Source organism: Hippocampus guttulatus, chromosome 22, assembly GCF_054856545.1.
Source record: "Hippocampus guttulatus isolate MCC_2025c chromosome 22, RoL_Hgut_1.0, whole genome shotgun sequence".
Lineage (NCBI taxonomy): Eukaryota > Metazoa > Chordata > Actinopteri > Syngnathiformes > Syngnathidae > Hippocampus > Hippocampus guttulatus.
The window spans coordinates 5857061-5873820 of NC_141282.1; the positions used below are offsets into that span (position 1 = coordinate 5857061).

A 16760-nucleotide genomic window follows, 5' to 3' on the forward strand; every position below is an offset into this window, starting at 1 on the left:
ACAGCTCGACTTCTATGCACGGTGGGCTCCAATGCGTTCGGCTCTTGAGGTTTGCCAACGTGACGCGATTCGATATTTTGCTTGGGCTTCATTTTGTTCATATTTTTCTCGGCTTCTCCTCCACGCCTAGAGGACGACTCACACCGATCGCAAAACGAGTTTAACCGAGGCGGAAATTGTCGCAAAGCCACGGGCACGATAAAAGCTATTGTGTGAAATTTGCCGATATCAGGTGAGGTGCCCCCCCCCCCCAAAAAAAAAGAAACCGTCCTTTGAAGTGGTCGGAAAGTCTCGAGGAATTTGTGCTCGTCGAAAGGATCAAACTGGAGCTGGCAAAAGGCCGCAGAAATTGTACTCAAGGAAATGGGGTGCCATTTGGAAGCCCCCCCCCCGATTTTTGGGCAGTGGGGGGTCCACTTAAAAATGCCACCGCGGATTAATTCACCTGCTGCCAAGGCGCCGGCGCACCTTTTGGATCGACGGCCCCACAGCTGTGCTCGCCGCCTTTGATGTGCGAGACAGCGATGGACGGACGCGTGTGAAGTTCGAGGGGGGCCACGGGGGAGAACCTGGCAAGAAAGTCCAGATCGGGGAGAGGGGGGGGTGCGTGTGATTGACAGCACCTTTTTTTACGTTTGATCAGCCGCGGGAGAGAGCGGATGGGACGGGCGAGCGCATGGGCATGCGCTCGCACCTGCGCGCGTGTAGCTAGGAGACCGTCCCCATGGAGACCCCCCCCCGGCGCCAAGGAGTGAGTCGGGAGAGCTCAGTAGTGCGGGAAGGTGAAAAGTTATTGTTATTTTTTTAAATTCGCGCTCCCTACAAGTTGGAATGCATCCACAAACGACACCGAAAAACGACAGCGCGGTCGCAGTCGCGGGGAAGTGTTTGACAAAACCGATTTGCAGTCAACAGCCAAACACGACGGTCGTCAGGCAAACAAAGGCGGCTGCTATCCCGCGATACTCGCTATCAGTCGCGCTGCTTTTGTTGTTTTAATCGCGCGTCACGCCAAATGAACTTCTAATCTTGCACATTTTCAAAGAAAGCAGCGGAGGACAAAGATAGACGCTTCGTCTCGGCACCCACGCCGCGCCACAAACAGCTCGGCTTTGTCACAGCCAATCAGCCTGACAACACTCGAGTCGGAGTTGGTCTTGGAAGATTTAACTTCTGACTTTTTGATTTCATAACTTTGTGCATTCAATCACCCACTCCGAGGAAAATGTTGTACTTTGAATCTCGCGACGTTACTTCCTAGCTGCCGCCTTTAACGCACACCTCATCCGCCGACGGTCTTTTCAAAGGATTTCGTCCAAGGTTACCCTGACCCGTCATTTCTCAAAGGCCTCGGCAATTTCCCAATCACAATCGCTGGAGCGGCGGAGTTGTTGTGAGCGATGTGACGTCTCCCAAATAAGCTTTGGCGGAATAGTTCTGACGCTCGGAGCGATTCGGGAGGGCCGGTGGGCGACGAATGACGGATGACAAGGACGACGGAATGTGCGCCAACACGTGCGCGCGTCCGTCGCGGCGTCCGAGCGAGCGCCAAATCCAAAAGTGATGGCAAATCCCGTTCTTCCGAACACGGCAAACTTGGGACTCGTCTAACTCAAGTGGACGCTAAGCGGATTCGTTTGTGAGAGCTCGTCTCTTTACCGGCGGCCATCTTGACCGCTGTCCCACCGCCCCTCAATGTAGTTTCACGCTTGGTATCTGGGGACGCCATGACGGTTTCACAAAACATAAAATAAAAAAAATATACAAGGCCTATCACGACTTTTCATCTCATTGTAGGAGGAAGAAAGCGGCGGGTTAAAAGTGGGTGAAATAGCTAACCCAGCGCTAGGTCCAAAAGGGATTGCCACGTTATTTGTACCCATCACATTGGGTGAAATTTTTTCTTGAAATAATAATTGCCTATTAAATCACAATCGCCATATTGAGGTGAAAAAAAAACAAAAACAAGAACAACACGCAATTACTGTTTTTCTAAATTGATCGGCCCAATTATCAAGCGTTGGTGCTCAATCTGGTTAGCTCATGAGCCACAAATGTGAGTCAATACCGCCAACGACAACCGTTCATAAGCGCGTCTCGCCAGGCTGCAGTGAAAACAGTCGGACAAAATGAGATCAGCGCGCGCGGATGAGTGCCGATGAATTAAAAATAAAAAAAATCAATGTCATCATTTCAGCACAAAACATGAACAAGTACGAACGCCACTTTGGCGGCTTTACCAAAAAGAATAGCGAGAGAAACGAATACGTTCTTCCTCTTGAAGTCTCACAAATGAAAAGCCCAAATCAAAAAAATAAAAATAAAGGCTGAAAAGCAAATCGGTCCTTTTTAATAGCGCCGCCGGGCTCATAAATGATGTGTTGCGATCGCTGACTGATTGCTCATTTCCATCGCCGGCGACTTTATGAGGCTTGATGGGCGAACATGTAAAATGCATGAAGGTACGTGGCACGACGACGACGGCGTCGCCGCAAACGGCTAATTTAACAGCCTGTGAATTCCGCCGTTGGTTTATGCTTCCCTTAATGAGCGCCGCGTAGCCGGCGTCAGGTACGTTCCAACCTCCCGTCATTAGCACAGAATAGTCCAATTTATTATGCCTGCGATGTCATATTTAGAGAGGCTAAAAATTGAGATGAGATTGTGTCGCACGTTTGGCTCGAGTAACGGCGGTGGGCGGAGCTTCAACCCGTGAACCCGTTGTGCGTTTGCGGCTCGCTACATTATCCAGTTTCATGAAAGATTCACAAATTAGGGCTGACGCTGTCGACGATTTTTTAAAAAACTGTCAAGGAATGTTAGCCGCAAGTTGAAAGTTGCTGAAAATTTTGCTCGAGTTTCTCAATCGCGTTTATTTATGATTTGCGGAACAGCGCCGTGTCAATGCGCTTTGCCGACCCGTTTCGCGAGCCTTCACGCCGACGCCTGACTCTGCCGCGGCACGCGTTGCGCGCAAACACAGTCCCGCGCATCCAAATATGCCTTTCGGATCCTGATAAACAAGATACGGGCGGGCAAGCTTTGACCCTCTCTGTGTTAATCCACTCAATACGGCGCCCCACACACACATACACACACACACACGGGCTTTATTGTTTATTCGGGCTGCATTCAGCCAATCTGATGCCGCACGAGAACAAAGACGGACGGTAAAGGAGACTTTAAGTCAATAAGCGCCGCGCCTTGTTCTTCGCTCAAACCGACACCTCAACCCGATGTGTGTATTTCCAATCACGATCAAGATACGATTGTATCGCCACATCCGCGCTCGCCGTGTGACATTTGCACCCCGCCGTTCACGTCGCGAGGGAACTTCCTCTACTTTGTAGATGCCAGTTTCTCTGACCCGAAGAAGAGTCTCCAATTAAGGGAGACATTTCACAAAAAATGTCACAAACGACGTACGTAGCGGGTACGCGGGAGCAGGCTCCTCGACAAATTTGTACAAGCAAGCGCTTGGATATGCCATTCGCCGTCGGACATGATAATAACGTGGGAGCCATTTTGTGAGGTAAATTTAAGATGAAAAACGACTTCCGCCAAGTCCTGTGCGGCACAGTTTAACGGCTTCTCGGCGAGCGCCGCGCGCCTCCAGCGTGTTTATTGACGATGCGCCTTATAATGCGGTGCGCCCGATTTCTGAAAACGGTTTTAAAAAAGGCCATCATTCATTATAGGTGCGCCCGACACTCCAGAAATTAATTGATTTTTTTTCTTTCGCGCAGTAGGCTAGAGAGGGTCTGAAAATTGGCTGTCGCTGAATTTTACATGATGTTCCGCCACTGTTAAAAAGATGTCGCTTCACACGGCAGCTTGCGCCCACGCCGGTGGAGGAGAGTCGGTCTTACTCATGCGCGCAGATTCAGGATGGACACGGCAAAGAGCAGTTGTGCTGCTAAATGTTTCATGCAGCACGACTTTGGAATGCGGTCTTCATTCCTGGAAGGCCACTGGACACAAAGGCACCCGAATCGCATGTCACGTGAAGGAAACTCGGGGGGGGGGGGGGGGCGGCGGCGCAACTAATCCTCGTACAAACACAAAGGCACACCATTAGCGGAAGTCCACTCATGCATATCGCGGGAAGCTGCTGATCTTCCAGTGTAATCCATCGGCAACAGCGGCTTTGCGGGTGTCATCAAAGCCCGTTTCAAAGCATCTGCTCCTCTTTTGCGTTTATTCTGGGCATCAAAACCCATTTAGCCGTGTTCTGAAGCTCCTTAATTCAAATCAATAACAAATAAATCTCTCAGAGTGCGCCCCCCACCCTGGGGGGGGGGGTGTCTTTGAATGAGGAGATGGTGAGGAAGCAGCAGGAATTACATTAAATTAAGCCACAGCCACTTCACAGAATTAAACCGAAGTCACAAATGAGAGCATCCATTCCAGCGTTTACGACCGGGAAGGCTCTGCTGGAAGGGATTCGCGTTGGTGATCAACGACACTGGTATCGAGATGGAATTTGGCACGGTTGCCAGATAACATCAACGTTGACACAAACCATCCCCCAAATCCACCGTTGCTGCAGCGCAGGGCTGACGCAATATTTTTGCAACACCTTCAGCCGTGACACAAATACCGAGCTGAGCCGAACCGATGTCAATGTCAATCAAAAACACACACACGCACACAAAAAACAGACACACACGCCCGAAAAAAAATCACGCCGGTGTTTAGTTGTTGGTTTTGTTCTCGCATGCGTCGTATTTTTATGTCGCTGCCAAAGCTGTCAAAAGAAATCACAACAGCGATGCCAATGGGGGCATCCAGACCAATTGGCCCTGCTGGGCAGTCTTTCAAGGCCACACAGCTGCATCCCAAATGGAGCCAACGCCAAACATTTGACATTTTGGGGTTTTGTTTTTTTCACTACTCAAGCAAAGTCCTCATCAAACAGCAGAGAGCATGTCATAGAGCCAGGTGGTATCTCCAGGTGAAGTCACCTTCGGCCATTCACTTGGGCACATGGAAAGAGGTTAAATTTGATGTCAATGAGTAGTGAGAGAAAGAGACGGTGGGGGGGGGGGGGTGTTTATGGAACGCGAGCCCCCTTTGATTCGAGTCAGGGAAACGAGGGCCGGCTGGAATGAATTCATTAAGAAAGTTGCCAGCAGCTTGCGGTTCAAATTGTCTTTCTTTCAGTCGATTCCACAGTGCTGCGTTTCACAAGGGAAAGAAGGAGTCGCTAATGCAGACAGGTGGTGTGCGCTGGACCGTGTAGACAAAAAAAAAAAGGAGACGCACGCATGGGGCCTGCCGTAAAAAAAAAAAAAAGAACGCAGATGCACGCTTGAATTACAGCAGGACTAAATGTCGACGATGCAAACACGTGAAGCTGAAAGGCAAAAATCGTCATGAAGAATGACTCATGACGCTTTATTTTCGAAAGCCTCAAAAGTGAAATGGCAAGCTTGTCTCGCATTTAATGAGCTGGGGAAACATGTTTTCTTGTCGGTTGCCATGGCGAGTGGCCCTCACATTAAAACGAGCGCCTTTCATTCCATTTCAACTCCACTTTTTTTTGCATCAAATGTGGAAAACCACCGACGACTTTTTGGTTGTGGTTGTTGTCGTTGATGCTATGGTGCTAATAGTTGCGTCAATGCTATTTTGCACACTTTTGACCGAAAATCCCTTCGGATTTGCTCGCGGCGCACTTTTCGTCGCAAACAAGTCATATTAGTCCGTGCTGGGGACATGCGTTCGTTTGAACTTTGCCTTCCGTTGAAGAGTTTGATTTGACTCATGCGACCAGGCACTTTGCAAAGGGCAGGCATAACAACAGAGTGACATTTCATTTCAGTCATTCATTCCCGTCTGCGGCTGGCGCGCTGCGAATGCTGACCCCCCCCCGTGTAAACCAATAGCGACCGCGGTCGGGCGGCAGAGGGGCGGCTGACAGAGCGGCCGTCTGCTAGCCACGCCGACCGTGCCCAGTGGCGGATTAATGCGGTTACCATTGAATCGCAGGGTTTGGAATCGATCGCTTCGTCCGTGGCATGAATGCGTAAGGAGGCGGAGGAGGGGGGGGGGGGGGGGCTACCTGCGATGCTTTTGTGTGTGCGCACCTTTTTGCATGGCATTATCTACCCGAGAGGAGTCTTTTGTTTGTGAGCCTTACGCTAACCCTGTTTCATGACATCTGCGGTAGCTTAACGCGTGTTGTGCGCGCAAGGGCTGCTTGGCCCGATGTGTTTCAGGCGCCCCTCGAGTCCGCTCTAATTTTATTTTCTTCGCGGATCCGCCCACGTGTTTTGACCGCATGCTTCTCTCATCGAGCTCCTGATTGAATTGGACACATGAGCGTTTGGGAAAAAAAGCTCAAACGAAGGTTGCTCCAGTGAACGGACATCAAACTAAATTTGGGCGTATGAACCTACCTTTGCTGCTTACAAAACTAAAACTATCATTATCGCGAAAAGGTATTTTGTTTTCGTCTTTGGGATTGATTTTTAAATGTAATTTTTTTCGTTCGGACAGCACGGCCGGAAGAAGAAAGGCCGAAAGGTCGTCTGGGAGTTGTAGTACTTTTTTACTTTAGGCTGTCTAGGAGAGGCGTCATCTGGCAGCAGCCGATCCAAAAAATTACTCCTTGGCGACAGCAGACAGCCGACTTTACGTATCCATCCATTCATTCGTTCATTTCGGTCAAACCGACGGCGACCACTCCCCTCACTTATCGGCAACCGCTCACCATCCGCCTTCATCAACCCAACGAAGCGTGCACCTGGAGAAAAGAGCTTCCACTATCCCGTCGCGTTAGCATTTCATCCGCCGCCATCTCTGACTTCCTTTTGACACAAGTGGCATCTTGCGAGCAAAAAAACGGTGAGTAAATCTCCCGGGGCGATGCCTTGAGCCTTCATGTAAACCTGCTGTTGGCTGCTTCCCGATGAAAGCGCGCTCCCCGAAGAAGGTTTATCAAGGAAATTCGACGCTTTGCACCTCTCAACCAATTGTCGGAAAAAAAGGAGACTCCTGCTATGTCACGGAAATATTCGCTATATCAGAGAAAGTAGTTCAGAGTGATGATTTTTGACACTTGTACTCAGATATTTTTGTTTACAGACATCAGTCTGGTTGACAGTGTTTGGGAAGTTTGGTAAACCCCCGCAACACCTCGATAGGCGTTCCGGCGATTTCTATGGCACGCCCCCGGCGCATCTGGCAACGTGGTGACTAGATTTTAGACTTGCTAAAAGCAGGTCTAAGTCGTGGCGCGGGTGGCGTAATGCGACTTTTGGCAGAGATAAATTTGTTTGACGGAACTACTTGGGAGGGGGGGGGGGGGCGTGACTCAGGATGGCTCTCTTTGACAGTGTCTCATTGTAAGGCTGTGTCATGATCAAAGTTCTCTTGGAATTTTCAAATAGAGAGCGCCAGCGTGTAGGCCGGCTTTTAAGTGTTTCTCACAGCATCTTGGTCGACTACCCGAAGCGGCCCGGAGGCAAGGAAATGAAAAATAACTGATCAAAGCTGTGCCACTTCACAAAAGACCCCATTTACCAATCCGGATTTTTAAACGGCATCAATTTGATGGCGCCGCACCAACAAGCACGCTGGAAGGCGTGGGGGTACGTCAACAAACCGTCCCACCGCTGTGCCAAACGCATCTGAATTCAAGGGGGGGGGGGGGGGGACATTTCGGAGAAAACAAGATTAACCGCCGTGTTAATGTTAGCGGCTCAGCTGAGGCTTGAGATAATGATATTTGCGCTAAGAGCGTAGCACACGCTGGCGCCGAGACACCAGCCCGTTCGACATCCTTGCAGCCGGTTAACACGCAAGAAAGATCTTTGAGAGGCAAAATTGTCACAGCTGTTATCGTTAAATATTGATCAGAAAACAGTTGAATGTACAGCGTGCGCTCTCGCTGGTATTGCCGTCGTGATACCGACATGCCGCATGCGCTGCTGTGAAAACGGAAGCGCTGTTGCTTTTTTTTTTTTCTTTCCAAGCGCCTGGAAGCTGAGCAACATACACCGTAAATGTTACATATGGAATAAGAGAGCGGAATGAGCGGAATGAGCGAGGCCTCGATCGGCGCAGGCTTGCTACGAACAAGATTGGACTTGGACGGCGAAAGGGAAACGCACAGAACGCCTCAACGAAAGAGTCGTCGTCATCGTCATACAGCGGCGGCGGAGTTTTCTATAATGATACACACAACACGGCGGCCGCTGTTTGGTAAATATTATGGTTGGGTTGTCATGGTTCCACTAATCACTGCAAAGTGAAATCAGCATTCCGCGCGTCATGTCGCGCCGGGGCCGGCGGCACCGTCAACATGCCTCCTCCTTGAGTAGTCAATACCCGAAATTGCAGGGTTGGGGCGCAAATACTGTGACGCAAACTTTGATCCCCAAAAATAGTGGACGCGAGCAACTTCGCGGGGGCAATTCTTTTAAAGGCACTAATGTGGAGGATGACAGATGGCTCGAGAGATACAAGAGGGAGGCCATCTGTGTCCACGCGACGGAAGCATCCGTCATCAGAAGACGGCGGTCTGCAACGCGACTTATCAGTCATTTACCACCACGCCTCGCCGTGTCATCCCGGACACTTGAACACTTATCCCCCCCCCCCCCCCCGCCCCCCAGCCCCCGCCCCGTGACTCTAATGACTCCCGCTCGACAGCCGGGCGGACAAACGACCCTCGCGCGACCTCGACGACTCGGAGGTTAAACGCCACCGGACCCGCCTCGCGCTCAGTCAGAAGACGAAGAACGACGGGTGACGCGAAAGATGGCAAGTGTACCTTTCCGACAATCACATCGAGGTCAGATCATCGTTACCATGGCAACCCATACAAGATGGAGATAATGGCGGATCGGCCGGCCGGGACGCTTAGCTGTTCGAAACAGAAGCACGACACAAAAAATATATATTTTTTGGTTCATCTCATCAAGTGGTTGGAAGAAAAAAAAATCATTTGAATCCAGATGATGTTATGCAACCACTTGACGAAATAAAATTAGAGCACATTCACTCCATCATGTTTTCCCCCAGTGTAGTTAATGAACTAACTCCACCAGTCTAAAGTTGAGCAGCGGCATTGCAGAGGAAAGCGGCGGTCTGATCAGACAGCCCCCCCACCCCCACCCCCCGCTTAAAAAAAATGGGCCCATTTAAAAGTACATCTTTATGTGAATCGGTGATAATGCGCCGCATAAATTCCCGGCCGCAGTCGTAAGGTCAGCGGATTACATTTGTGAGAGGATTGCGAACGGGGGCGCGGTGTGAACGTCGATAAAATGCAGATGGAACAAAATCATTCACAGCTTTGGCAAAATCTCTTAAATTACAAAAAGCGGCACCATGAACATCCTTTAATCATCTCACTAATAGCACAAGTCATCTTGTCTAATCTGGTGTCAATCCATCTTTGCACACCCTTTTCTTTCCTTTCTCCCCCCCAAAGCACTCATTTAGTCCTTTTATTGCTCTCGATTGTCAGCAATCGTACACTGGCAAGCCATCGGACGCAGCAAGCGTGTTGCTTTGAGCTAATCGCAGGTATAATTGGTCTAACGGCTTGTGCTGCCATTCTAGTCACTTTGCCCTGAGCCATTTAGGCCCCGAGGCCAAAAAAATAAAAAAAAACAGGACCCTGGGTTGGCTAAACGAAACAACGCTGTAATTAGGCCCATTAATTGTTTCTGCCGTGCCCTTGGTACGATATGCCAAGATGGCTCCCTGTACCGATGGTTTATTTGGGAGATTAGAAAGAGGCTGCTATGCCAACAGCAGTAGTTGGTTTTTTTTTTTGGTTTCAAATCTTTGTAGAATCTGTCCTCTCAGAGGCTTTGTTTGCAGGTTGGCATTTGTCATCAAAATGCGCCCGCAAAAGCTTTTGAGCCTGGCCAGTAAAAGCAATTTGGGGGGCGGACGATGGCACCAAGCAAGAAAAGCAACCGTGAAAACGTCAGGAGGAGATTAAGCCGCCTCGTCGCATTCTCCGGCTAATCAAGGCGCGCTTGGGATTTCTCAAATTTCATCAGCGCTCCACTAGATGGGCACCTGGTTGTCAAACCATTCAAACAAAAGTATCACATGGTCAGGATTTTCATTTGAGTGGAACTCAAGAGTGCCAAAAGATGATCGAGACTTGTCACAACCATTCGGGGACAGTCAACAACAAAAACAAAGTCACCACGCGCTTTACAAGCGACGCCATATTGCAAGAAAGAGAAACTGCAGCTGTAGCTCTGTTCCATGTGGCCCACCTTAGACAACCAACCCGGAGCAACAAAACCACCATGTGCATTAAATTGATAAAAGAGCCCCTCACCCGGTTGTGCTTCCTTCAGAAAACTCTTTTCGGGTCATTCATGTTTTCACAGAGTCACACTAGCGAGGGAACAACGCCCACTGCTTCAGGACCTGCTTCCTGTTTGACAATTGCTCTTTTTAGGGGGTGTGGTCAGAATATGCCTGGCAAATTGAAAGCAACGGGAAAACACACACACACACACATACACGTCGAGGCTTTGATTAGAGGACCGCTTCGTGCTCATCTGCTATTTCCAGGCACTCGGGGCGCATCTACCCCGAAAGCTCACATGGACGCATTGGGGGATTTCCACACAAACATATGAATTAGCATGCAAATGAGTTTGGGAGTCGTTGACTTAAAGCGCTCGCTATACTTCATTTCAGACCCCGCCAAGGCAATTAATGGGTCCTTGTTCACAAGAAAGAGAATTGCCTGCAGATAACTGTCAGAGGAAAAAATACACCCCCTCGCCTCCCCCCACCTACCACCCTCGCCGCCGCGCAACCTCTGCGAGACGTGGCACCGAGAGCGCACGTTAGCCATCGTAACGGCACAATAAAACCTCTTTCATCAGTCGCGGATAGAGCGATAGAAGCGACAAAGCCGCACGAAATCATTTCCGACATGATTTGTGAGCACTCCCCCCACCCCCCTCACGTTCATTTACACTTTCCCTACAACTCGTGCAAATAAATGGGCTACCTGCCGTGCTCAGCTGCGACGGATGCCCGCGGCGGCTGAGCCGCGTTCGCTCGTCGTGAGCGCGACAAACGTACAATGTCAAATCGCAAGCAGGAAGCAGCAGGAAGAAAAAGGAGGCCTCCGTTTTTTCAAATCTGAGGTAACCTGTCGCTATGGTGATTAACCAATATGGGACGCGATTCAATATCTTGCATCGTAGGGGTGAGAGGCGGGTGACAGTCACGGAGCGTTACTGCACGTTGTCGGCTCAAATTGAGGAAATACAAAAGGAACACTGAATAGTGGATTAAAAAAAACAACAAAAACGGCGATCTTGGTACTCTTTTTACTATGACAAATGAATAGAAAAGCCTAGAATGATGATGTCGCCCCTCGGTACCACCCAGGTGGGCTTTGTCATCTTTTATTGAGCAAGTCCTCGTCACTTCATAAAGTAACGTAGGCTTGCTGTATTTATTTGGCCCGTGGCAGCGCGCCAAGCCACGCAGGCGAATACAAGCAAAGGCACCTGTTCTCCATTTGTAAACGACAGGCGAGGAGACCAGCGGGGGGAAACAGGTGGGCCGCTCTGCTCCCGCACGCCTGTTTACCTGGGATCAACATTTAGCCCTGCCGCTGGAAGAAATATGGCCCTTTGGCTCCGACGCGCTAATTTCGAAAGCGATGACATTATTTGTTCGTCGCCGGTTTCCAACGTCTGCAATCTTAAAATAGCTTTGTGTCTGGGATTTGGGGTCTTTTTTTTTTTTTTCCCTTAATCCAGTGAGGGTAAAACAAGGGCGGCAGTCGGTGCCACCGTGGCTTTATATCACCGAAATCACCGAGAGTGGTTTGTGTTCAAAGCGCTCCCACAGTTGGGAGCGGCAAAGCCGAAGAAGAAGACGGCGACGCTCGCGTCTGGCCAGATCAAAGTCGAGCGGCGGAGAGGGAAAAGGTCACGTCTGAGAAGCTTGGCGGGCGGAGAAGATGAGTCCCGCCGCGAGAGGGCGAAGCGCCACGCCGGCTTTTATATTTTATATTTGGAGCGCAAGAGGTGAAGGGGAGATGGTGTGCCATTTTCCGAAGCCCCCCCCCCCCCCCCGACAAAAGGATCCCAATTCTCGTCCTCTCGATGTTCTTTCTCGGGCGCGCTCGTTTTTACTCCCCTCTCATATTGGCCAGATTGCTTCACTCAGGACGGCATGAACCGAACCGAGACGTCTCCTGCTCTAACGGGATACGATGAAGATGCATCGTGGAGTGATTAAAACTGGAATTCAACTGGCAGAGAGACAGAATAAAATAGAGATAGCTAGCGGGCGGCGACATGATGAAGTTCCTGCGTTTTGTTTTGTTTTTTAAACGAGGAGAGTCCACGAGAGCTGCGTTTCTCCAATGAGTCCTCGCGGAGGATTTGAAAGTAGTCAAACGGAGCAATTACGCGCAGATTTAGCGGATTACAAGGAAAGGCATATACAGCAATTAACCATTTTATGAGTGCGCTTTTATCGTCTGCTTTAAAAGACGCCCAATTTGGAGCTCATTACTGCGACAACTTGAGGATGTCCATTAATTCATCGTTCATTCGATACAAACGCTGCCCAAGTTCGACCGCTATTTCGACACAACGGGCGAACTTCCAGGTGCCATTTGAGTCCTGGAGACAAGTGGGCGGGTCCGCTTTGCGACAGAGCTTCGGGGACGGCGCTGCCTTGAGTGCCGCCGTGGTGCCGTCCATCGGCCTCGACCGGAGCTCGCCATGGAAGGCTTGAACTGAAAACGACTTTATGCGGTTGACAGAATTAAATATTCGCACGGCGTTTATTAACTCATTCACTCCCAAAGACGTTTTTAAACGTCTTTTCAGACTTGATCCGGAATTGGCTGGTACTGAATGAGTTAAATAGCGAATGCTAAACTTGTCCCCGTGCCAACTGCTAAGGGGCTTACTAAGCCCTGAAAAACTTTCCAAACTGAACAAGTGACAGCTTGGCCACTTCATTAGGTACACCTGCTCTTATTCAATGATGGCCGTAACGCAAAGAGTCTGACCTGCAATCCGAGATGATACAGACCTCGGCGAACCTTATACGAGGTTTTGGTCAGGTGACTTTTCCTCCGTCGACAACAAAGGGCGGGATGACTGCGGCCGTAACAGGAGACATACTGTTTAAAAATGAATACCCCCCCCCCACCCCCATCTTTGCACACAAATTGGGGCTGTCCTGGTATCTTGGAACATGAGACATCTTTAACTCATTCAGTACGAGCCAATTCTGGACTTGGGGCTGTCCTGGTATCTTGGAACGTGAGACATCTTTAACTCATTCAGTACGAGCCAATTCTGGACCAAGTCTGAAAAGACGTTTAAAAACGTCTTTGGGAGTGAATGAGTTAAACATCGCCGATTCCCGAGGCTCCGAAAATGGGTGGCGCAGTTGTTCCTAATGGAGTGGCCCCCCCGGAGCCTGCACGTGCGCATGCACCTGGAGGAGACGTCGCCTTGCACCAATCATCCGCCGTCAACTCCAAAAGTCCAAACCTACGTGTGCGACGCATCAGTAAACAAACGTGAGCCGTCAAACCCCGTCAAACGCGTACACCCCCCCCCCAGCCCCCTTTTTACATTCTCATGGGGCTCATTGCGTGACGCAATATTGATTATCTGATGCGAAGGGGTGCGCACTTCGCCCACCTCTCTCTCTCTCTCTCTCTCTCTCTCTCTCTCTCTCTCTCTCTCTCTCTCTCGTCTCATGCATTCAGCGTCTTCCAGCATGCACGCTGTGGTCTACTTTCAGCCCGGCTCGCTCATGTCGCATGCTTAATCACTGAACTGCATCGGACCTCGCTGTTATTTTGGATTGGCTTTGGTTGCGAGGGGAGAGGAAAGAAAGAAAAAGAAAAAAAAGAAAATCACCAGGCAACACAGGTGGAAGGATCTTTTTACGATGCTGCGGTAGAGATGATTGAACACTTGGAGCATGCACTCAGCGCAATCAGTCACTGGCGCGTCCTCCTCGTCGGAAATTGAGATTCAGTGCACTTTTTAGGGGTCGACAACTAAGGGAATGTTTTTTTCTATTTATTTTTTTTTGTTCCCTGAAGAGCCCAGAGGATGTAATGCTTTCTTTTGCGCACCGGTAATCGGACTACCGCGGGAACAAATTGAGCCTTTACCTCCCACTTGCTCCGGCCGGTCTTTTTCTATTCTTAAGAGGAAATATCGTGGAGAAATGAGCTTGACAAGAGCGCCATTTGGATTGTGAGCTGTTTTCATTTTTTTCTGAAGAAGCACCAACACCCCCCCCCCCCCCCCCCCCCGTCTTTATCGTCTGCGTGCGCTTTCATGGCATCGCCGAACCGCTCGGCCAGACGCAACGACGCCGGTCGCTGGCCGAGGATGTCGTCAACTTTCTGGGCTTTTGTGCTTCTCACCGCGCTCTTGGTTCTCTACTGCGGTAAGTGCTGGTGCGCGCGTGCGTGTTGGCCCCACGCCGGTGCGCGGCGGAGGCGCATACAAAGCAGGAGTCCTCAAAGAACACACGTTAGGAATATCGCAGTATGATGATGCTTGTTATTATTTTCAAAACATTTTTTTTGCACGGATTTGCACATTTTTATGAAATGACAAACTGCCTTGCTCGCGGGCACCTTCGCCCCAATCGAGCCTGCGATTCCATAATCGTAAGATGAATGTCATAAAACAACATCGGTCTCTGCATTGTGGCTACACTGATTGACATGTAGTAGGAAATATTCGGGGGGGCTTCTGAAGACACACATGGGAACGTGACAAAAAGTGGAAAATGCTACTTCGGCGTCTGAATATGAATGTGGACACGGTTGCCATACGGGCCTGATGCGGTCTCATGTCATTCAGCCTCCCAATATGTGACAAAGCACACACACACACACACACACACACATAGACACGTCTCGGGGGCTATGCCGCTGTCGCAGACCCGCCGAGGTCAGACGGTCATGTGTCAGTCATCCCGTTATCAGCGCCAAACAGTGACTCCAGAGAATGCATCAAAGACCAAACTCCTGATGAACAGCAAGTTCATTCGACCTTATTAGGCAAATGTATTCACGCACGCACACACACACACACACACACACACACACACACACACACACACACAGAGGGACTATCTGTGTTTGCGAAGCCCACTTTCTTTCCTAGCACCCTTTTGCCTTTCGTCTACGAATGCATGTGAGTCACGCGTGAAGAAAGATCCAGCTGGCAACTGCGCTCCAGCCCACTGCATGTGGAAAGGAGGGAAGGGAAAAAAAAAAAAAAGTATATCATTAGGCCCTCAGCGAATGATTAATATAATCATCCCGTCTTGCTTGAAGCACATTAGCTCATCATTAGCTTCGTTGTCCTTTCACTTTCATGAAAGCAAGTCGAATTGCATATATGGCGTGCTGCGTTCGAAAAAGTTCTGAAAAGCAGCTGTTTCTAAAGTCGGAAGGACCCGGAAGAGGTCACAGCTTTTCTCCTCGAAAGATAAGCACAAGATTGAGTTAGCTTTGTAATCACAAGAATGGTGGCTTAATCAATGGGGAAGGCCCGCTAGAGGGTTTTGGGTCGGAGCGGGAGCCTTTTCTTTTTTCTTTCTTAAGCCACCTTGTGCCATGTCGATTGATCTCCTGCTTTGGGCCAATCAATGGAGGCGCTCGGATGTTTGTTTCAGTCAGCAAGTCTGGACGTCAAGGAGGAGCTCGACCTGGCACCCGGCAACATCTCGCCGCCATAATCAGTCATCGACCTTTTTACAACAACTTCAGCTCATACTGCGCTCAGCTGTTTGCTGACCTCCAGCTACAAAGCTTTTGGTGGACTTCAGGGAAGGGACCCTATTTCTTTTTCGCTCGCTGAGTATTTCTGCTGAAACGAATCTAAGATTTCTCCCTTTTTTTTTTTTGGTTATGATTTTGATCCTTGGTAGGCGGTATTTGGAAAGTAAGGCGTGGAGAGTCTCTGTCACCAAATTGCATGGGTGCAGTCAGTGAATGAGGGTGATCGACACTTGATAATCATCAACTGATTTTGCGGGTCCACGCACAAGGTTGTCTACGCGCTCCGAAATTATTGTGACAACGGTTACATAAAGAAAACAATATAAAACATGGTGCATGTCATCAATTGATTGCCTACAGTCGTCGTTTGCACCAGGGGCGGTGTCGGAGTTGTGAAGGTGCGCCAAAAAAAAGCGGAGTGCGGGAGCTCTTTCATTACGCCTCACATGCATACGGTGCCTGCCACCTAGAATCAACATCTGACTTCACACGTTTCCGCTGCGGCCCTGCGAGGGGGCGCGGAGGAAGTTGATGTCCTTCGGTTGGGAAGAGGCGAATGCGTGAGCCGCTTTCGGAAAATGAGGCCGTTTAAAGGGGGCTGATCCACAGGAAAGAGGATAGAATGAGGGTCGGTGAAGAATAAGAAAGGCGAACCCCCCGTTGAGGAGGGCATGGTGAGAAGAGAGCAGCGCGCAGAGCCAGATCAGTCAGGGAGAGACGAGAGCGAAACACTGGCAAGATAAATGGCAGCTGCTCAACAATATAACTGCTCGAGCTGGAAGAGGCTGTTTGAAACTCTAATCACACAAGAATGCTTCACTAGCCACTGATTACATTCTTTAAAAAAAAAAAAAAAAAAAAAAAGACAATCTGCCTCTAGCTCCCTCCTCTGGAACCTCTTGGCTGTACTTTTTTTTTTTTTTTTTTTTTTTTTGGGTGTCACTCTTTATTCATGAGACTGTCGCCTGCTCGGGCC

The 16760-nt window shown here is 49.7% G+C and overlaps 2 protein-coding genes across 4 annotated transcripts in view; one reads left to right on the forward strand and one right to left on the reverse strand.

Moving 5' to 3' along the window:
* brd1a (bromodomain containing 1a) overlaps window positions 1-16760 on the reverse strand; it is a 193298-nt gene that overhangs the window by 22731 nt on the left and 153807 nt on the right. The window lies entirely within an intron of this gene.
* Window positions 13761-16760, forward strand: part of tafa5a (TAFA chemokine like family member 5a) — a 71724-nt gene continuing 68724 nt past the window's right edge. For both annotated transcript variants that reach the window (XR_015099147.1, XM_086102800.1), the window contains exon 1: window positions 13761-14436. Coding sequence is in view for 1 of the 2 variants with exons in the window: in XM_086102800.1 (XP_085958926.1) it covers window positions 14325-14436 (112 nt within the window). In the remaining variant the exon portion in view is untranslated. The remainder of the gene's footprint in view (window positions 14437-16760) is intronic.